The 23,730-nt window shown below is 40.0% G+C and overlaps 1 protein-coding gene across 3 annotated transcripts in view; it reads right to left on the bottom strand.

Annotated features, from left to right (window-relative positions):
* The window catches only part of larp1 (La ribonucleoprotein 1, translational regulator), a 54,032-nt gene extending 38,866 nt beyond the window's left edge, over nt 1-15,166 (bottom strand). For 2 of the 3 annotated variants that reach the window (XM_087175805.1, XM_087175806.1), the window contains exon 1: nt 14,501-15,166. In XM_087175805.1, coding sequence (XP_087031931.1) covers nt 14,501-14,885 — 385 coding nt within the window. In that variant the 5' untranslated portion in view covers nt 14,886-15,166. The remainder of the gene's footprint in view (nt 1-14,500) is intronic. The other variant, XM_023413055.2, reaches the window with a different exon arrangement.
* Nucleotides 15,167-23,730: the final 8,564 nt, after the last annotated feature.

Genomic DNA, 23,730 nt, shown 5'->3' with positions numbered 1-23,730 from the left:
CCCCCCCAACTATTTATTTAATGAGTCATACTTTACTATACATACTTTAAACTACTCTAAACTGCATATACAGTATTGGCATTGTGAACAGTATGAATAACATTATAATAAATCAATAAAAAAATAAGTTCTAAATGGCAAAAAAAGTCATCATCGTCGCATGGCCAACCTTTTTGTTGGAAAAAAAAAAGACACCGCTTGGGCTGAATTTTTGGTCTACCTTAAGATGACCGAGTTTGGTTCGGTCCAAAAGGACTATACATTAAAACAGCCTTAATGTCCAACCGCAAAGTGCTGGTGAAATTTGCTACCGTTGCTGTTAAAAAAATATATAGCTTTATAAATAAAAAAAGGTATACAGGAACTTCAACAGTAACCTATTCTAGATTTGGTACTTCCTGCTGCCACAACCACAAAATATTGGGGAACTGATTGGTAAAACTCAAATTTTGACTCTTATGTAGCTAACCTCCAACTTCTATTTAAAAAAAAAAAAAAAAAAACAAGGTGAAGGGTCGAGTTATTCTCATTTTATCCACAATCAAACAAGTCTGCAAGCAGTAGACTGAAATTTATTTCATCATAATTATGTCCTAAAGTAAAAGCGAAAAAAGGGAAATCCTGTTTCACAATCACATCAGTAAATTTTTGCTTTTTAGTCTGTTATCTGTGTAATTTATCTAATTTTCGCGATGCTTCAGATGCACTAAAAAATGGTATAAATGAACTTCTAGTCGTGGATTTTTAACTTTGAAATTATTCGCTCAAAACAGAGCTCCAAGTGTGAAAGCACCTTGAGAACAACCTGACACAAAAGGTAGGAGGGAGGGCTGGGTGTTATCTAAGTGTTATGTGCTCAACAGTACAAGAACCATGATAAGAGTGCTACATTCACTAAAACTCAAGGACAGGTCAGGTGTGTGTGTGTGTGCGAGCACGCGCGTGCGTGTGTGTGTTTGAGTGATGATTCTGCTATATTTGCATTAACAGGGAGATCGCTTTCATCAAACCAAGTCCTCCTAATTTATCCAGAGTTGAAGGAGAAAACAGCTTCAAAATAGGAACAAAATGAGTCAGAATCAAGGAGGAAGACAAGGAAATACATTAATCCTCCTCACAAAAAGATGAGATTATATGAAAACAAAAAGCTCTTCTGTATTTGCAGCTCTGCAGGGTAACTCAGGAATGTATGCAACCACCTGAAATTTCAAAACAACGTACAAAATGGCAAAGGCCAATGAAACTATTAGAAAAATCCCTGGTGCTTGACAACATCTATATTCAACATTTAAATTACAAAATAGAAAATCTTAGTCTCAGGTCTGACACAAAACATGTTCTAATTGTGTAGAATCATACAGCGCTAAATGAAACACTATTTCGATGTAGCGTTCAAAATATAAAATTAAAAAGACAATATACATAACCTGCCCACACAAGTTTACCAGTCATTGACAAATGTGACCAGCTTGTTTGACTTCATCACTCCAGTGCAATTTTGAATAAACAAACAACAAAAAAAAAAAAAAAAACAATGGTAGGATTGAGATGGATCAGATGTAACTGAAATATGACCCATGATACACGGACACGAGAGCAATGCACACACCGACACTGCGGAACCTGCTCAGGCCACAGAAGTGTAACTTCAAACCAACTTTGTGTCAGAATTTCAAACAAAATTATATATATATATTTAACGGCTTCTCTCTAATCATCAGTTTACCCAGCACACATTAGCATTAGAGACTCTCCTCACTCAAGTCCATCATCACCCTCTCCTTTCTGGCAGTTCCTCCCCTCTTCTAATTTCACTGTCCTCCTTCTCTCTGCTGTTTTTAATTCCCTTCGTCTTTCTTCACAGCACTCAGGGCCAGTTGTTCTAGCCTGCTGTGCACGGCAGACAGCCAGAGGCAACCATTAACATTAGCCACCACCAACCCCCGCCTGTTCACATTAACCACCATCTCCCCCTCTGTCTCGTAATACCGTCAGTTCAATTCACTCAGCTTTGTGGGCTCCATATCTGATCATTTTACACATGCAAAATGCTTTACTGACATGTTACATTTAAACTAAGACAAAACAGCTGAAGGGATATTAATGGTAATTAACCTCAACTTGCATGACCTTAACGTTGTATTGTTGTTCAAATGCTCTGTCAGATTTCCTTCTTCTATCCACTTACTATAATCTCAAATCTCACCACTCCCAACACAAAGTCCCTCCCTCCTCTTCTCAGAAACTCGCAGCACGCAGCTCAGATGGAGTCCAAAGACAAATTCCCAAGGGTACTACAGCACGCACCAGTGACAATACCTGCTCCAAAGCCCACAGGGTATATTGCTGGTGGAGCCTATAAATAAACCTTGTGCCACGTCGGCTCTGCAGTCTTAGATAAACACAGTGGTTGTGTTGGGAAACCAGCCCGGTCCTCCACCAGATGCTGGGACTTTTTGTTGGCTTTGGCGAGTAGGTTTTTTCATTTTCCCACATGTATTGTCACATGATTCTGAAGTTGTATCATATTTGAAAGATTTACTTATTAAGGTTATGTGTTGGATGCTGGGATTCCCCAGTTACTGCGGCAAGTGAAAGGGAGAAAAGGCAGCAGTCTGACATTTTCCTCACATGACAATTTTCAACAAGACATCCCCACAGGCCATGGTCTAATAGCCAAAAACCCTCATTATAAACACATGCATTTACATTTCTAAATGCTTTTCAGTGTCTCTCTGGATGAAAGAAATGAGAAACACCGCCAGGATTTAGACATCCAATGTGTAAATCCTGGCAAGTGCTCAGTATGTTCCCTAAAAGGCACTGAAGACAGCCGTTTCATTTTGGCTCATTACAGAGAAACAGCAACTAGATGAGGAGTGTGACAATCACACTGAAATAACCTTATTAATGGTTTGTCATTTCTCAAGTAACTTTTTATCTAAGTGAAACTTAATCTCGGTTTTATCTACTAGCTGCTTGCAGTCTGACGGTCCATGCAGAGCAGAGCAGGGCAGAGCAGAGTGACGACAGAGGAGGGAAGCCTGTCTGCAAGAACCAAATATGGAGGAAACGACAGTCAGAGCGTATGCCACAGATCGCCTGCCTCCCTGCCACACACACACACATACATCAAATACTTTCCCCGGCGTCACATGATCAGTGTGGTGACATCACCTCTTGCAGAGTCAAAAGCTCAGACAGTAGAGGGCTGGGAGGGGTCTCCCTGTGTATGCCGAGTAGCAGCAACAACACAGCAGCAGTAACAAAAAACACATACATACACACACACACACTCACACACACACACACACACATTAAGCCGAGGTCATGTAACAAAGAGAGTAACTGGGTTCAACACACCTCACCTGACATCCCTCTGCATCCAAATTCCTGGATGAATCCTCAAATCTATTCTGGGAAGCTTTTTCTTTTTGAAATCGATTAAAACACTTTTCAGCTATAGTGTGTGGCTGAGAGTTGTGACTGAACAGCTGCTTCTAGTCCTGCTGTGAGCTAAAACATTATGACAACTGTGTGATGTTAATGACTCATGATTTTAACTTCTGATGTGAACTTAACTGATGGAACAGTTTGGGAAAAATAGTAAATTTTCTCATGATAAAAAAATTATACCACGTGTAATTTATGACATTTCTGAAAAATGCTAATCTTTGAGCCGGGTGGGGATATTCACACCGGGCTGAGTCGCTGCTGACACCACAGTGAGGTAAACAACGTTGCTGACCTTGAGATGTTGGAGTTGTTCTCACAAGCGAAAAGAAACAACCTGTCAACTTCAGAGCTGCATCTAACACTGATATAATAGCACTGACTATGACCAAATATTGTGTTACTGAAGAAGAGCATCGCTAACAAATACACTGCATTTCCTGTAGGGGCTTTACAATAAAAGCAGAACCACAGAGATTCAGTTACAATCTACATCAAGTACTGATAGAAATTCTTAAAAACAACACCAGCACATCCACACGTTGGTACGAGGGAGGAGACCATCGCAGGTTGGCCACAGTCAAACTAGCTACCAAGCAGAACCACAACAGTGCAGGTTGATGCAGTTAGGGTCGGGTAGAAAAGCAGCAGTTTGCTAATTGTGTTTTCCGACCTCCTAAGATGTCAGTCATGTTCATAGTTGTTCCAAATGGCTACACCTGAAGGCAGTGTGAAAAGCTGGCCGTCATAGAGAGGGACATTGATATTAATCTTTAACTACGGGGATGACGGTATGCAGTCTGAAACACTCTCTTGGGAAACATTTATCTATTGTTTCACCCAGTCATACACAGGAACGATGAATGGAAAAAAAAAAAAAAAAAAAAAAGGAGCCAGGGAGAGACGTTCAAACCCTGTTTACTTCCTCATCTCCGCACACCCGGCCACTCACTGAATGTTGGATTGATAGTTTGGGAAGTTACAGGAATACATCCCCCCTCCCCCAATTTCCAATCCAATCTGAAGCTACTGGACAATGTGGCTTCTGAAGAAGCATACAGTACTGGCAGCTTTATCCACAGCTGTGAGGCCCCAGTAGAGCCAGAGTGTGATAGGAGCGAGCTAAATCGAAAGCGTAGAAAAATGGCAAAAGTTGACACTGCAGCTTTTTGCTGTTCTCACTGATTAAAAATATCTTGTTACAGCGGGAGCAGCTGTTCTGGAGTGAATGCATACGCTTGTGTCCCACCTGGAAGCTGAACATGAAGTCTAACCGTGTAATAACAGTTGCTATCATTTCCTGTCTGGCATTCTTTTCTCCATGTGACACGCTTTTTTAGAGTTCCTAGAAACCTAAACTCACTCCACCGTCCGGTATCTTCCTCCTTTGTGAAAGAAGAGAAGTACTTTTTTACTTCTTTCCTCAAAGATGGACTAATAAATTGAAGCCTTTAGGTTGTCACAGTTTTTATGCACCACTGACTAGACACATCCTTGATGCAGCAAACGATCCACACCCTGAGTGAACGCCTGCGCTGCCGAGGCTGAGAGATGTGACTATCGTCCAGTCCAGACACAACCCTGAGACAGATAAAGCAACTTCAGCTGGATGACCTAAGACATGGGCTCATCTGAAACAGCTGACAGAGAGTGTGTGTGTGTGTGTGTGTGTGTGTGTGTGTGTGTGTGTGTGTGTGTGTATGTGAGATGAGTGGGTGTGTGAGGTGGAGTAGAGTGAGTAGAATAGACACTAGGCTGCTACTTATCTTAGCATTTCCACTCTGGGTTAATCTGCTCTGAGGTTCTGACCTTTGATATCTGACAGAGTGAGCAGCTTTACATTTTGTTTTGTCTGACCCACAGTCTAAAACTTTAAGAGGGTCAATTTAAAATGATATAGAACAAGAAGCAGCTAATCCTCAAATTTAAGAAGCCGAAAACAGAACAACTGGCATTTTTACTTGATAAATGATTAATTGATTAAAATTAATTCAAGTAGTTTTCAAATACATTTTCAGCTGATAGACGCATCTATTAATCAACTGATTGTTCCATCTGGGTGTCGTTTTACTGATGCTCGAGATGTGCGAAAACCATTGGAAATATTTGTTCAAACTGTTCGTACAAGTAGTAAAAACATAGGCTAAAGAAAAATGATTCCAAGATAAAAGGTAACACAAAACTGACAAAAATATGACAGCACAATTTCTGTTTTCCATTGCAACTGCAAACCATTTGTTGACAAGAGCATTACACATTAACCTGCACAAGATCCTACACAGATCTCAGCGCCATTATCTTGTCTGATTTTTACATCAAGCTCCATATATCATTTCCTGAGAAGTCATGGTCAAAAAATGCCCCATCTCTACATCTAGCAATGTTAACGAAAGTTCCCAGATGTGCCCTTTTAATTGGATATGTAATGTAATGCCCCCCCCCACCACCACCACCACCAGCTTTGGTGCAAATTGGTTCAGTACATTTTGTGTAATCCTGCTGACACACACACAAACAAACAAACAAAGACACTGGTGAAAACATAATCTCCTTCGTGGAGGTAAATATATGAGTTGGAAAAAAAACCCAACATGAAATATTTGGAATTTAACAGCTCAGGAGCATTAACAATAAAGAAAGCCATTGCACTTAAGGTATTAACATTCACCTTACCGTCCAAACATGAAGACACAACCTCACTTCCACAGGCTGACCAGTCAGCTGAGCTCACATACACACAATTAACACCCATTTGGAAGTTGCCGCAGTAGCAGTCTGGTCTGCAACAGTAGTCCCACTTCACCTCTTCACACATCAGCACTCCTTCGAGGTTCATGACCTTTGACAGGTCCTGACATCTCATAAAACCCAGCTACAAACGGCCTTGAGGGGTCTGATGACTGAGGGCGGGGGTCTGCTTCTTCACGGCCCCAACAAAGACCATATTCACAGGACAGGGACAAATGTGGGAGACAAGTGAGGCGTCTCTGCTAATTCTGAAACAGCTCCTGGTAGAAGCGGCTGCTGCAAGAATGCCAAGCTGCTTCAAAGCATCACACCTCAGAGAACTTCAAACTTAATTTAGAGCTGTCAAGAAAGCCGGGAAGCCAGGAAAAAAAAGGAAACCATGGTAACACTTTAACCCCCTCTGTTTATTTTATAGTATAGTAGTATATAGTATATAACACACTATCATGTAAATATAAACTTAAAATGTTATTAATATATCTGTCAACAACTGTAACTCCTCAGATGTGTGTGTGTGTGTGTGTGTGTGTGTGTGTGTGTGTGTGTGTGTGTGTGTGTGTGTGTATATATATATACACACACACACACACACACACACACACACACACACACCTACATTATAGTATATAATGTTACCACAATATTGTAGGTGCGGTGTAAAAAAATGCTCAACTCCCTACCTGAGGTTTAAGACAACTTTTCACAGAACAAAAGCTGCGGTTTTAATATGAACACTGGCTTTAAGACATGTTATGAAAGGTGTAAAGAGAATGGGGGTTTCACTCAACAGTCCCTTTCTACCTACAGTTTCAAACAGAGAGCGGTATTTGCATGGGTCAATTAAGGTTCCTGCGCACGGTTAAGAAATGCTAAAGCATCAAGCCGAACCCACATTTATTCATTTGGCAGACCTGCCAGTCATTCCTGATTTGTTGAGCAAGGGTCATACCTCAGCTACAGGATAGCAACATGTCAGCCTGCATTGTTCACAACAGAAAAAACAGAACAGACTTTAAATAAGGCTGGAATTGGATTGGGTATCACTTCTGATACCTCAAATGGAACACAGTGTTCATGAGTACATTATCTCTCCCTTTTGAAGATGCCATGTCCTTATCTCAGTGGAATAGGACCATACACAGCTGCCCCCCACACCCACACCCACCCCCATATCCCTTCCATACAAGAATCACTCAAAATTTCTCACAAATGTTTTACTAAAGCCAAATAGCAGCCAAAACAAAGCCAAAATACAGACTGTTAACCCTACATGTTTTATAGATACCAATAATATATTTTTTCCTAAATACTTTGATATTACTTGCTGTATCTTGCTATATCAGTATCAATGTCAACCAATAAAAAAACGAGAATGTCTCCATGTCATAATTGAACCGGGGGGCACTCACAGGTTTATTGTCCTACTATAAAATGTAACATTTCTTATAAAAGTTAAGTGATGCTTGTTAAAAATGTTTGTTACATGTTTGTGTAAAAAAGATGACAGACATATCTGATGCTTAAATTCAAATACTAATATGAGCAAGCTGCAGGCTATACTTTTAAGTTAGTAAGTTATTAAGTAGGTGTCAATTACATAACAGTCACATGAAGGAAAGATTGTCTGATGCATCTGCAGGCTTCGCTATAAGATGATGACTGCCGTAGTGTCACCTCAAGTGAAACAGTAAATGTAAAAATCAATTAAACACATAGAGCATATTATTGTCGAAATTCAGAAGAGGCTACGTGAACCTGACAGGTCCAGACAAACAGCTGGGCTGGGGTCCAGTTCCAGTTTAGACATTTATCTGTTTCTCTCTCTGCCTTTGCAAATACTCTAAGCCTGTTCAAGATGAGAATGCTGCACCTTTACTCCATCTCTCTGTTCTGGTTAAAAGAAACAAACACAGAACAGAGAGGAGATGGTGATGTTCTGGCAATAAGCAGGCAGAGGAGGCAGTCACAGAGCCGGATCAATGTCTGTGTAAAAGGGAGAGCCGGCATCGCAGGACAGACGGCGGCGCTTTCCTGTTACACGTCACAAATTTAATTCCTGAACACCCGGATGCGATCTAAAAACCTCACACTGGGGCAGCAATTTACCAGCTTTGTTTGGTTTAGAGTAAACAAGCAAAAGCTGCATAATGAGGGGTCTTATTATAACAGCAATGCAGGAGGATCTCCTTAAAAAGGGCCTCATTAGTGTAATGTGTTGTAAGTAAAGGTAAGAGGGAAAGCCAATTCTGCAGCACCATGGGTACAAGACCAGTTTGGGGTGTCAGTTTTAGCGCCATGCAAACCTCTAAAATGAATGAACATCTTCTTATGTCCATAATTAATAGTTGTGCCACTGAGTGTCATAATTGTGCATAACTTTTAAACCAGTTGCAACAAAATGATAGCCCATTTGAAACAATTATTGCCGGACAAAAAAAGGATCTTAACAAAATTTCAGCTCAGAATTCACCGTACATTTCACAAGTACAACATAAAAATGCTCCCTATTTGCATTCCTTCATTTTACAATACAAGACACGTGTGTTGATCCAGTGAGATGCTGCTGCTGATGAGTCAGAAGAAAGAAAAACAAAAATGCAAGTTTGTCTGAAAAAACAAGCCGATCCTGGCTCTCATTTGGTCACAACTCAGTTCAAAACTATTTCAATAATTCTACTTTTAACATTACAGGCGTTGAGGCAGATTAGCAAATTACTTCACCCATGATAACCCAAGATCCTGCAGTGTAAAAGGCTGTACAGTGTCTTGGTATCTGTAAAGCCCTCAAACTGGACTTCTTGGTTCATGTTTCATCTTCTCACCAGTACCTGTAGCAATACCCGACCACTGCCCCTTACACCACCTGTTGCTGCTAAGTTAGCTGCAACAGGTGGCACAGCAGGACAGGAAACTAACATGCTTAGCCAAAGTGGCTGCGTTTTGCTGGCAGTTAGAGTTAATTCCATGCACTGGACTGTCTCATCACTCATATCATGTCTCACTCAGCATGTTCTCATTTGCTCCAAATCCCAGTATCAGCTGAGAACCGGTGTTTGGATGAAATAGTGTTTAAGAACTTGCAGTAAACTTTAAGCAGAGATGGCCTGCTTTTACAAAACACACTGCTACTCTTGTTTTGTGGTGACCCATCAAAAGCACCATGAACTCCCTCAGGGGCCAAAATGCATTTATGAAACAAGACTTTAAAGTGTTCAGGGGAACTCAGCCAACTTTTCTGGAAAAATACTTTTCTGGACCATACATGTTTAAAATACACCCGTTTAGTTTGACTTAAACTCATGACCAGGACAGTCACAAGAATAAATGGTCGAACTTATGTTGTATTTGCCTTACTAACTTATATCCATCTGTTTTTGTTCAACTGCTCCACTTTTTCAGTGGCATCTCTGCAACAATTCCAACATACAAAACAACAAACTGTAGATCCAGTGAACGCAAGACTGTGCAGTGATTCTGCTAAATGACAAAAATGTAAATGTCACACCAGCTTCAACACTACAGTCAAAGCTGGGCCAGTAACGGTGCGGTCAGACAGGATTTAGCCTGGCAAAATGTACTTGCGTCTTGTAACAACAGTCCAAAAAGCTGGAAATTATACTCCTTCTTATTAAGACACTTTACTCTCAGTAACCTCTGGGTAAAGTTCACCCCCTCTCTCAAACTGGCTGGACATTGCAGATGTTATTTCACTTGCCAAAGTTCAATCAGACTAAACTTTGCATGAAGTTACTGAGGCAGGGTCAGCTCACAATCAGAAGCTAATACATCTTGCCCCTGCTCCTTATAGAAATGAATGAGAAGCTAAATGCAGCTGTGGAGTTTTTGACCACTAGTTGCACTCTGGAGAAATGTTTTTACCAGCAAGTCGGGCATTCACAGGAGGACGCAGGCAACAAGATGCAAATCCCCACTGGCCATTTCATGGTACAGTTGGTGTTGGTGACACACAACAATGTGACAACAAAGGCGGTGGAGACAATGACTAGTACCAAGCAAGCAAGGATGTAAACTCTGCACAATAAATATTCAAAAAATAATGAGGAAGGACAACCATGTAACGCATTTGTTAAGCCTCAAGGATACACGTGTTATGTGTTTGAGTGAGAATCACTGAATGTAAACAGAACTTTTGCTTGTTTACATAAAAACTCCACAGGACACCTTTAGGCCTGTGTCCAGCACTTGTTACAGAAAAGCTGTTGCTGCATGGTAAGGGAGTCACCGTGGTGGTTTTGGGTGAAAATATAAAGAATGCGGCCACACAACCTGGAGACAAGCCAGTCATCTTTACTACTAATATTAGCAACCAAACACTGGTAGGTCTACTCTCTGAAGGTGGCCAGCCAAACCACGATTCCATCTAACTATTGCTTGGTTTGATAATCTCTTGACAAGTGACGAAAGCGGCAGTCTGTGAACTCATTGGTTTTGAACTACCTCAGCTGTCTCACACTTTCACCAAGAGAGCAATTTCCAGAGCTCAAATTATTTCCGACAATAATGGCCTCTCTGACCTCTATGTGGAGAGCTTGAGTTTCTCCTGTCCGGACAAAAATTCGAAGTATTAAAGGGCATATCTAACAAGGTGAAAGAAATATTTTGTCTCCCATGCCATCAAACTGATAAATGCTCTTTGTGAGTCAGCTCATGATCAGTCTTCCATATAACAAGTGGGCAGTTAAGGTAATGATGTTTTTCATTCATTGCTCGATGTACTACAGGTTTTATGTCGTGTTTTCACTTTATATGATAGGTTTCAGAAAATCATACCAGTATAAATATTGTATGTTTTATGTATTTTATTATGTTTCATGTTCAAGTCTGTGTTTATTAAAGTTTCCCTTGGTTATGAGACACATTTCTCTTAATAAAAAAATAAGTTAAAAAAGGTAGAAGTTCAGCTTTTCAATTCTAGTATTTGAACCCAATTCTACAATGACAAAGAGAGGCAAACTAATGACATGCTTGTTTCCCCAATAATTAATAAAAAACCCAGCCAGTTATTATTAAAATGCACTGTCTGTGTCTGTGAACACAGATTAGAGCTGAAATGATAAGATGATTAATTCACTGGTTGATTGGCAGAAAAATGATCAGCAACAATTTTAATAGTAATTTATAAAGACATGGTTGTGATAAATTGTCGTGTACTATTTGGTACTGGTTTTTAAAATGATTTGTTGACTCTCTGTTTTGGACTTTTGGTTGAACTGAAAAAAAAGAGACACATGGAAAATCTTGAGCTCTGGGGATTTTTTCTCCATTTTATGGACTAGGTAATTCATCAAAAGAAATAATGGAAGGGCTAATTCATTACGAAATCAACTGTTATTTGCAGACCTAATCCAGATCCACCCTTGTCTTGCCACAAATTTAAGTCACATTTGGTAACACACTCCTACTATGATCCTAAACAAAGCTGTCTGGGCCGTGGAAATACATTTTCATTCTTTCAGCTGGTGTTTTTATCCAGGGCAGGAGTCCAGGATCTTGTTCAAGGACAAACTGAGTACACATGACTGATTACAGAAGATTCTACCTCTTAAAAAGACTAATAATTTACACTGTTGTGAACACTCTGTCTAACTAAAAAGAAGACTGAGGATTGCAATACTTCAGTCCACACTCACTACAGTATCAAGCAGATTTGCTCATGATTAAGTCTAGAGGTGAAACAATTAGCCAATTATGTGATTAGCTGATTGGTAGAAAATTATCAGCAACCTTTTTTGACAAGCACTGAATCATTTAACACATTCCAGCAGATATGTCAAATAGTTTCAGCTTCTCATTTGTGATTCATTTTCTTTATCATCTAGGATAGGTAAATGAATATCTGTGGATATTTGATTGTTTGTCAATAAACAAACAATAAAAAGATATTACATTGGGCTCAAGAACACGATGATGGTAATTTTTTACCGTGTGTGCACACTGTTGAATGATAAAAATAATTGTCAGGTTAATCAAGAACAAAAATGATTGTTTCAAACATAATATGCTCACATTTCTTCAAAGTCATTGCATGAACAGCAAATCTAAGAAACCCACCCTGTCCAACGAAAAAAACTGACTCAAAGCTGATAAAAAAAAAAAACTTTGACTCAAATTTATGTTTATTTACGCTGAACTGTGATTTTTTCCCCCCCTCCTGTTAAAGTACTGTACAGTCGCACCTTCAACCCAACAATTTGAGAAGAGTAATTTGCCGGATGACTGAACTGCTAAAGAGTCATAAACACAACCTGTGGCGGCAACTCCAAGTAGACATGGCTTTGTATTAAGGAGTCACAAGAAGTAGAAAAAAGGCAACCACTGCTCTAAACACACACAGACGACAATCTGCTCACAACTTGCATTTGAACAATTTTTGGTCTTTGAATGCAACATAAAAAAGGAGGGGGAGCACTACTGCCTGGTTATCTCAACCTCTGGCTCCCAGCCAGGTTTACTTGCTGATGTGACAGCTTTTGGTGCATATCCATCCAATCCACCCAGACTGGTCCAGATTCAGGGTACAGGCTGTACCCTGAAGTCTACATTAGTTACACATGCTTTAGCACTGTAAACAAACCAGCTGCCAAACAAAAAAGACAACATGAATAGCTGACAGGATGCAGTCAGAACCAGGATGACCAGACTGTAACTACAAAACTGCTTGTCTGCAGTAAAAAACACACATGGCTCAGAGACATGAAACCACGTTGCCTTGACACAGCAGGAGGAGGAGAACTGCTCCATGGGCATCATCAATAATCAGTCCAAATAATCGATTAATTTGCCCTTAGTATGAGATAGCCCTTATGTGTAGTTAAATGACAAGATATAATTAGTTGTAATGGGTTTTGGCCGGATCAGTCAGATCATGCAGAAGCCATGATGACTCTGCCTGCTAGCTCCCATGCTAACGATGGCTAGTATGGGTGGACAAGCAGGCAAGAGCTGACAACGGATACACGACATGACAACCGTTTTATTAACCACCAAACAGCCAGACAGCCTCACCTAGGACAACCTCAATGATATCTGGTTTCTGCGTTTGCACTGATGCGGTGCAATAGCTAGCTAGCTAGCTAGCAGCGCCCATGCCTTTCTCTCGGGGAACACGTGGAGTGAACACGTGATGTCTCATAACAAACCTGCTCCTTTTTAAGAGATTAAACGAGCAGATGTTTCATGTTTAGTCGCGTTTCAGTGCCGACAATCGATCTTCGAAAGAATTAAAAAGCTGACATGTTTTACATAGGGTGACGGGAGGTGAGCAGTAGCAACCTGGAAGCTAAGCTAACAACTGAGTGTGAAGGGCTTGACGACGCACTAGGCCAGAGTGTGTGTGTGTGTGTGTGTGTGAGTGTGTGTGTGTGTGCTATTGTTAGCTGGCTTAGCATCCACACACACACACAACCGACCAAGCTCGTGGCTTTTCTGCCAAATGCTGCAATGCTTGACATGGGTGGATAACTCATTAATATCTGGCTTGACTGTGTCGAAACCTGCCTCAAAACATACATGTAAACACCAATAAACACCGGTTTAAACATTGGGCTAGTACAGGGAGTGTGTCAGCTCAGGTTTGACTGACTGGGTGGCAGTAGGTTGGACACGGGGGAGGGAGAGCATGGTGATGAAGAAGGCTAAACATGGGGACATTTGAGCTCATTTTAAATCCGACTCCTCTGTCTTTTCCTACCTTGAAAGTTTAAAGTCACAGTAGCAAATATGCACGGTGACACTGCTAAAAATGTATAAATTTGATCTATTTGGGAACATAATCCCTCAACTGCACCTTAAAGTCTGCAGATCATGATTAAAGAGAAACAGAGTACACATGATTTCCTCTTAAACAGACCAAAAGTAACAATTACTATCACTTATCTTGCGATTAAAGGGGCTCGATGCTGACTGAGTCCTGATTCAACTATAACAAGTAAGAGCCCATTACATTTTAAAAAGCTGGACCAACTTTTGGAGCATTTTTAAGGGTGTGATCCCTTGTGCAATCAGCCACCCATGGGGTCCACTCTGCCACCATGAACTCCAGGAATAGTCTTCACCAAGAGGGGGGGGGCGCTTTCACTCCAAATATAACCAGCTTGCAGAGGGAGCAACAAGAGGGCGACCACAGACAGGGCTTGTTTATGCACCCCCTTGGCTCTTTTTGTTCAATAAGTGCTATCTAACCCCCCCGTGACAGTCCTCCGGTGGTACCACACCTGGACGGACAGACACGAACACAACACTGACGGTCAGAAAATCAACATGTAGGGAGGGTACAAACCGTGGTGTGCTTGTCCATTCACGCTGACCACGGTAACCGCATTCATTTTCCTAGTCCACGGGTTCACCTTGGGCGGGGGAGCTTCAGTAAACTCCTTTCTGCTGCTGCTTTTAACACCCTCCTCGTTTTGTTTGTCTTCGCTGTCACAGCCCTCTTTGCTATCCTCCGTCGCCTGTTTGGAGGTCTGCTCCTCCGTACTGGGGGTCCCTCCCTGTCCGGGGCTGCTGCTGCCGCTGCTGCCCTGGTCGGCGACACCCGTCTGCCGCTTGGCCCCGTCGCCCTGTCCGCCCTCGTCTTCCTCCGGCTCACCTCGGATAACTTTGCCGTGCTCCTCCGCTTTGGCTAGCGGGTTGCCGGGCAGGAGAGCCTCCACCTGAGTGGCCATTTCCCACCGCCGTCTTTCTTCCCCCCTCAGGATTACCAGTCCTCCCCCCGGCCCGAATTCGCCTTCAATTTCAAGGAAATGTGAAGTTGTTCCGCGGAGTCTGCCGCTCCTCTGTCGCTCCTAGACCAAAAGAGCTTCAGTCTAAGACGCAGAGCAGTCAGCGTTGGATTAAAACATATATAAAAATAAAGAAACGTGTCCGAGGGCCTCTCAGGATTACAACCTTATCTCCACCACCAGCAGCAATATGGATGATCCCCACCACGCGATACAGGGGTGCGCGCACGTACGGTGTAGAGGGGGAGTAGCCACGTAAAATCGGGAACGCGCTTTTGGGTCATGATGAGATGCTGCTTTCAAGTCGTTGTAAAACCTCTCAATTTCGGAAGTCATAAAGTGCCACTGTGTTGGGCGCACTCAAGTGCTTTTAGTAACGAAATAGATCATAGATCGACTGTATTTGGACTAAGTTATCTGTTTAAACTAGTTTGATTTAGTGCCAAAAAGAAAAATTAAGAATCCGAATAATCCAATTTGGTGCTGCAACAGGAGAAAAAATCAAATAAAGTTGTCAGTGCAACTTCACCACATCTTTAATGTTTGATTTCATTAGATTTAGACCATCAATGAATTGATTAATCGGATATTTGATAATAAAAAAAACACCAACAATTTTGAAAACTGATTAATATTTGAAAGTAATTTTTAAGCCAAAATGGCTAAAAAGTTACTTGTTCCACCTTCACACATGAATATTTTCAGATTGATCAGACTGTTTGGGAAAATAGTGTGTACAATGATAAATAATAAAAGTAATAGTTATTGAAACCCTAATTAGAAAACAAGCTTCCCTTTTCCTTGATGAGGAATTAGCCAGTTAGCCAGTTAGAAGCACAAATAGGCCTACATAAAATGATCATTATCTTGCTACACACGACAAGGAGATAATTTGTTATCTGTCACAGTATGAAAACTTTAAGATCTACAGTAGTTAGACATTTGTCCCATTTGTAAGTAAGAAGTATTACAAGTGACCCATGTAAAATGATTTCCACACTACTGACATACAACACTAAAAACAAATAAATTGAACAGTGAGACACATTTGACAAAATAGTATCACGGTCACTTTTATGACTGTGATTTCTTCGTTTTATCAGCTTGAAACTTAATGACTTTTCCTACTTTTATGAGAACTGCTTATGAACATGATTTTAAAAAGATGACATGTTTGAATCGAAAATGACTTCAGAGTTTATTCATCTACTTAGATTTTTATTATTGAAGTTTTATGACAGCTTGATCATAAAAAGTCTAACTTCCTGTTAGAACTCCCAGGGGTCTCACTGGCCTCAAACATGATTGTCTGTAGCCTAAATGACTTCTTGGAAAACAGGATCAGTAAATATTTGTGCATGAGTAACATATATAGAATATAAACTGAATATATATGAATTATTTTTCTTTTGTGGTGCAATAATAATCCTGTACAATCATTTCTGTATTTTGTCACCTTCATTTGTCAAATGTGTTCACCGTTTGTTGAAGAGACTGCAACAGAGAATGGTTACTACTTCAATACTTCTCTATGTTGGGTTTTAATGAAGTCAGAAGAAAAGAAAAGAAAAGAAAAGAGAAAAAAAAGGTCATATGCTTGTTGGATAACCAAAATCAATTGGTTATCATGTTTTTCTAAAGGAAGATTGTTGATTTTGAAATTATTATTATTTATTTTTAAACACAGTACGGCAAATGTTAGCAGTACACAAGGATTAACGTATTTCTTCAGCTAACAATTGTATTCCGACAAATATGAACGCAGCACGGAGCCCTGGATGACGTCGGTCTCGCCCTCCGGAGGCGTCCGCAAGTCACCGTTAACTCATTAAATGTCTGTCACAAAACACGTTTACTGTAAATACCGGTGGACAGGATGTGACATTTGTTTATCTGTCTGCCATGTATTTTATACTATTCTGTTCTCCAATATATGTATAAGAAGGCGGGGAAATTCACCTAAACCGCTCTACACCGTCCCTACACTCTACACACGTGTCCATACCGGAGCTGCACGTGTGCGCTCACGCTCTGAGTCCAGTTTTCCTTTTTATTTTAGCTTTTTTTCCCCCTGAAGCCTTATAATTTCACCACAACACACCAGGAGTTTGAGTTTGTTTCCGTGTTCTGTCCATATCTACTGTGTGGGAGCCTGTGTGTCGTGTCTGTGGTGACATCCAACGTGTAGCTCAACCTTAAAGAACCTTTTTTTTTTTTTAATTGTGTGGTTGATTATATAATAGCAATAGGAGTTCAAGTCGGACTTAACGTGTGCTATTTGATAGTGTGTGTGTGTGTGTGTGTGTGTGACAGAGTGAAATAGAGTATGGGGAAGGGTGAAAGAGACTACACTTTGAATAAGGGAAAAAAATTAGGCTTCACATGAGATAATGTGCCTCTACAGCCACTTCTGCTTTTATTCACATTGGTGTAGTAACAGACTCAGTTTTCCTCAGAGAAACAAGAGAAGACAGCCTGATTTAGCAGCCATCACCAGTTCATGCAGAATTACTACATCAAATCATGTGGATTTCAGATCCTACATTCAATTAAAAGCAGCAACAACACAATGTGAAAACATCTCTGTAAAGAGTACAAACAGTCGAGCACAAGGTTTTCACAACCAATGTACCGATGAATATCAAGACAAATTCAATGCACAGCAAAGTGTTTTTCAACTGAGTAATACAACCACAATAAGGAATAGTGTAAATACATGTAGTAATAAAATAGTTAATAAAGTTGAATCTCCAATGTAAAACTAACATTAACACTATTTAAAAAAAACTTTTTATCTTACTTATGAAAAATATAAAAATACACTTGAAGTGTTAAAAAGTAAAAAAATAACTTCAGTTGCTGCAGGATTCCTTGTGTGTTTACAACTAAAACCTTAAATATGCTATCAGTCAGTCCTGATCATGATACATACCGTATGTTTTTTCTCACAGCACAGTACTGTGGCTGCATTATTATGAAAGGTGCAGCAGTGGCTGCTATTCCTCAGTGTTTGAATGATGGGCGTGTCAGTGGGTGTGCAGGAGCAAACATTGTTGTAATTAAAAGAAGAAGCTGGAGATCAAGAGAGAAAAAAAGACACAAAGAAAGAGTTTAACATTAAACATTAAAATGACATTGCTCACATGGATTCACATCCATCATTATACCTGTGCTACTGTGATGGGTGGTGCTGTCTAATGAGTCCAACAAGAAATAAAGCTATCCCTCTTTAATGTCACTCTGCTGTAGAAGTGGTTTCATTGTATATGAATGTCTATAAAAATGACAGACTATAATTAAACTGACCCAATGGCCTTGTCATCAGAGAAAACCATGTTTAAATTTGTTCAATATTAAAGAAACAAAACACATTTGTATTTCAATTTAGTTCAGTTTTAACCAAGACATGTTTCTTTTATCTGAAAATCATCAAAATTCTCCCTAAAAGTTAGTACGCATGAGAACTTTGAGTCAATCTACTAGGCAGTGGTTCAGACATGAAACCCCATAAAATTAGAAAATAACAAAACACAAGATGGTACCTCCTGTGGTTGCACCAAAGCCCCCCCCCCCCAAAACCCACAGACAACGACCATAATCCCCCGACTGAATGGGGTGTGGTGGACAAGACCGGACCGGCCACACTCTTCTGGCTGCTGTAAATACTCTGGCTGTTACTCAAATTTTAGTCACATGACCACCAGACATTCAGTCCTCTGGGTGAGAAAGGCAAACATTCAAATGTCATATCCCTGCCTGAACACAATGTAACGAAAGACGAGTGTTCGGGTGTGGAAATCAGTGCCTGATAAAAGCTGGTAAGGTCATTGAGTTTTTAAATTCTTAACAGAAGCATGAATGCTTGTTAGTTGCAATATATTCTGATTAAATTCATATGCATGCTAAAAATAACAAAGTAAAAACAAAGAAAGGTTCATCTATAAAAAATTCTGTTCTCTAAACACCCCCATTTCATACAAAAGCTCAACAGCAGATATTTTTATTTTCACCTCTTTCTGAAAAGGTTGTTTAAAAAAAAAAAACTGGTCATGTCATGTTTCTGTCAACCTGATGAATCTAAATATATTATTCATTCTCTTTTAACTCTGTTTTTGGTCTCTACCATCTCCTGAGGGAAATATGTAGCTCTTTAGCTTCTAACTGCTGCACTAGATTCACCAGCTATAGTCGCTAACTGTGACTGTCTGCTGTTTGGTGCTCAGCAGGTAGTACACAGTGAGTTCTTGGAGATTTTTTTGACTGAAAATAGCTGCATGCTATGGCTGAAAATGCCACTTTAAAAGCGATGAGAATGAAAAAGAACAGTGAAGTTGCTGCCAGATAGCTAAACAATGAGCTGAAACTCATTATAAAGCTCTGTGAAGTTGAGGTGAGCTGCGGATACAGGTGAGAATTCTCTAAGTTCACAACTATGAGCAACAACTTCTACACACTCACATTGTTTTCAAATCAATCATCTGATACATTATTATATAAATGTTGATTATAGTTCCTTTAAACAGTGTAAAACTACAAGACAAAGTAACAGGTTTAACTTGTGAAACTTGTGCTATTTACACAATGCAATAACAACAATCTCAAAGTTCATTGTGTGCCACACTGCACATGGTGGGTTTAATAAAATCCTGATCTCAGTCCGTATCAGACTGTATGATATCAATTGAGGCCCGTCAGATGGTGAAATGAATACCTGGTGAACTGTAGTGCTACGATGTAAATAGTAAAATATAAGCAGATCTCATGTTTTGAAAAAGCAGAACATTTTAAACACGCTTTGGTTTCAGTGCTAGCACTAAAACCCCAAAAGAAGAGGAGGAGGAAATTGTGAAGCTCGTTTCAGCCAGGGAGCAGAGAGTCATTTTAAATGCTGATTTTTCAAAGTTAAGTTAGAGGTAAATCTATAAATACACAGCCTGTCTTAGTGTTTTCTCTCATGATTGTAAATATTTATCTGGAACAGCCAAAAATCATGTGTAATGGGGCATTTTTTTTAATCATCAGTCATGATAGCCAGATTTCTTGCAGACTTATCTGGAAAGATTGAGGAGGAACAATGTTGTGTTGAAGGACTGTCTGGGGTCTATGAGAGACCGACTTAAAGCCGGTGTTCCATCATCCATTTTGAGATATCAGTGTGGTCGCCTGAGCTCTGTAGATAGAGCTGTGCATCATCAGCATAGCAGTGGAAATACAAAAGGATGTGAGCAGTAAATCGGACCCAAGGAGGTGATGTTTACTCAGAAGAGAAGGGGACCAAGCACACATCCTTATGGTACGTCACTGGAAAGACACTTGAACACTTCTTGCTATGCCACTATGAACGATCGACCCGTGAGGTACGACTCAAAGCAAAGAAGCTCTGTAGACATAATGATGAGTTCGGATAGGGTGAAAAGGAGGAAATGGGATTTTTTTTCACACTATGCATCTTTACAATATTGTTGTAATTTAAAACCAGACAAGAGTCAGTGACCACCATTTTACACAATGAACAGGTGCCTGTCTTAAATTTGGAAAGACAACTGGGGATGAGTGTGTGAAATATCTGAAACTGTAATGCGTTTGTAAAAAGATGGTTACCGTCCTACCATTCTGTTATTATTATTTCCAATTTTAACAGTCAGATTTCGACAGTGAAATACAGAAAATGTGTTTTGTCATGAAGCACTTGTTGCATCTTGTATGGAAAATATACGTAAAACAAAAGTCATGACACATCAGTGTCCATACCATACTACCCTTCTAATCCCTCTGTCCTGCATGTCTCTCTCTTTTGTCCCTGCCATGCTACTGTTTGGCCCTGTTCATAACAACCTCACCATAACACACAGCTGACAAGACATGCACACATACAGCACACAATGGGAGGCAGTCTGTGTTGGGGCGATTTCACGCTGGATCAGTTTCCTCACTGAGGAATCAAGATCAAGATGTTTCTGTGTTCAGGAGGATGAAAAACACCAATATATGATTTCTGTAGTCTCCTGATTCATTTTGAGGTTTACTGAGGATTTTTGCCCATAAAGATCATATTCTCTGGTTGTTTCTCTGATTTACTCCTGAGGTTCAGAGGTGCTGTTAGGCTAAAATGACACTTATCCAGAAAAACCCAAAGAACCTGGCTCCTCGGGTGCTCAGTGACTTGTTAAAAACATATTTTTCCTGGTTCAGTAAATTGGAGCGTGTAAATGTAAAGTGTCCTTTTGGAAGATTCAAAGACAGTGCTCTCTTTTTGGGTGAACAATATGTTGGAAATTTTCTAAAGTTATGTTCCAGACACACTGTGATGTGTTTGGGACAATTTTTGAAAACATGTTTTTAAAAGTTTTTAGGAGGCTCTGAGATTTGAGAGTCTAGCATTACATTTATAAGCTATGTGACAAATAATGAAGTTGTGAAAAGCATGATGTGATTTTGTTGTTTATTGCTTTCATCTCTCATTCCAAAGTGAAAGATCAATCAAGACTTAAGAGACACATTTGAACTGTCATTACCAGTGTGTGTCTGCAGCAGAAGCACTGAAATAGTACAATTGTGGTTTTGGTTTGATGACAAACCAAATGTGGTTTGTTGTGAGTGTGTGACTTCACTAGTAGTCTTATAGGTTGTTTATTGCAAACACAGCAGAGTTCACTTTTGTATAACTGAGTGAAACTCTTTCTCTTACGGACACACAATCTGTCTAAGTTGTAGTGCCTGTCACACACCCTCAGACCACATAATATCTGCACATACACACACGAAAACCTTTACATTCACAGTCACAGTCTCCTGTAAGTATTGACATTAGGCACAGACACACACCCTCACACACACACACACACACACACACACACACACACACACACACACACACACACACACACACACCCTCCCCTTGCTTGCCCATGGTGGCCCCTCACTGTAAACAGGCAGATATTTCGTTCAATGGCGACGTCCTATTCTTTGCAACCGATGACACTGGTGACATGTAAAGCTCTCTGGCATTGTCCAGCTCTCTGGAGCTCTTTAGCAGTGTAATCACCAGTGAAATGGCAATGGGCCACTGGGATGAAAACACAAGTCAGCAGCTGGTCAGCAAATCACAGTTGAAAGCCGTTAAATGGTAGATCTGCCCCGTAAGCAGGACAAGCTCGGGGGGCCTTTGTGGACCCAGTTCGTGAGCGCACAGAGTTGGAAGGAGAGAATTTTTTCATAACCATTTTATATCGTTTAGAGTCATAACTTGTCCAAAAACAGTCCTCTGAATTATATATGTTCTAATGACAAAAACTTAAAATTTGTAGTTAATTTCAGACTTGGTTTAAGATGGATCTAAAATCTCTGACAGGTAAAAAAAAAAAAAAAACAGATTTCAATCAAAACGATTAGACATGAGCTGACTATCTGCCAAACTGAAATAATTCAAATTCAAGATATGAGTCACAGTTTTACGCTGGAATTGGTTGGAAACTACCTTCCTCAGTTGTTTTGGTGATTTAAATGACATGGCTGCTGTAATACTGCAATTTCTTTTTGTTTTGTTTCCAAAAAAAGGCAAGATTTTGGCAAAATGGTATGTTTTCTTCACATTGGTTCCTGTTTTCGTAGTGATTATTGCTAATAGTTTTCCCTTCAGAACGACATCACCACTGGGTACAACATGGAGGCAACAGCGTGACAAACATGAAAGGGTGGGCAAAGTATGTCCTTCCAAAAAGAAAAACCAAAACTACTCTGACAAAGATAAACTGATTACAGCTTCTGTTACAAAGGTTGAAGGCGACATGATGAAAATGAACTCTCCTCTTTCTGCATCCATGTGTTTAAACTCGTTGCATCTGAGAAACTATGACGTAACAGACACAGTCGAACAGGCAATAAATCATCCTGTGGCAACTCTACACTCCACCTAGTAGCAGTTTAGGACTCACAGCTCTGTACACGTCTCCACAGCAATATAAAAAAAACATATACTATATTATAGTAATTTGTTTTCATCTACTTATGGTGAAGGCAACTGTAGTAAAGGAATAATTTCCCACACTTAGTTAGGGTTACTGTGGCATGCACTTTCCAAATTAAAATGGACTAGACACCAAGACACCAAAACATCCACCATGGTAGTGAAACATGTAAGACATGATCATCATGGTCATGATCAACTTCCTCTTCAAAATCACATGGCAAACAAATGGCTGTCCTCTATCCAGAGCCTGGCAAATAAAGTTTATTATAATCCTCCATCCAGAGGAACTCATGAAAAATGAGGGCCATCAACAGAACATCTTTCCTTTTACATCAGAACACTTTGTACTGAGTGAATATCACCCTATAACTTGCTTTAAAAAAATAGACTAATTATTCAAAATAAAGGTTCCACTCACTAATCGAGGTACGTTTTTCATTGTTCTCCTGTTAATGTGTGTGTGATGCACAAACAATCATCATGGCTAACAGAGGAGGTTGCATTAAGAGCTGATCTCCTGTTATTCATGCAAATAAGTAAGTTCATTTGTATAGCACATTTCACAGATGCAAAATCACAAAGTGCTGAGAAAAAGCCACTATTAAAACATTACTAAATATAGCAATGACAACAAACAGCACAGTGCTGATGAGAAAAACCACAGCAACAACAACTTACTAAGGACAGAGACACATAAACAAATGCAGACGTTCTGAACACAGACGAGCAAATAAGTCAGTAAAAGCAATAAATAAAACGGAGCAGCTATTGTTTTCAGCTGCTTCATAGCAAAGCAAATAGCAAAGTGTCACTTTGAAT

The sequence above is a fragment of the Seriola lalandi genome, unplaced genomic scaffold, assembly GCF_002814215.2.
Source record: "Seriola lalandi dorsalis isolate HSWRI2012SDOR001 ecotype SW California unplaced genomic scaffold, Sedor1 jcf7180002054502, whole genome shotgun sequence".
Taxonomy (NCBI): Eukaryota; Metazoa; Chordata; class Actinopteri; order Carangiformes; family Carangidae; genus Seriola; species Seriola lalandi.
This window is presented reverse-complemented; position numbering and strand designations above follow the sequence as displayed.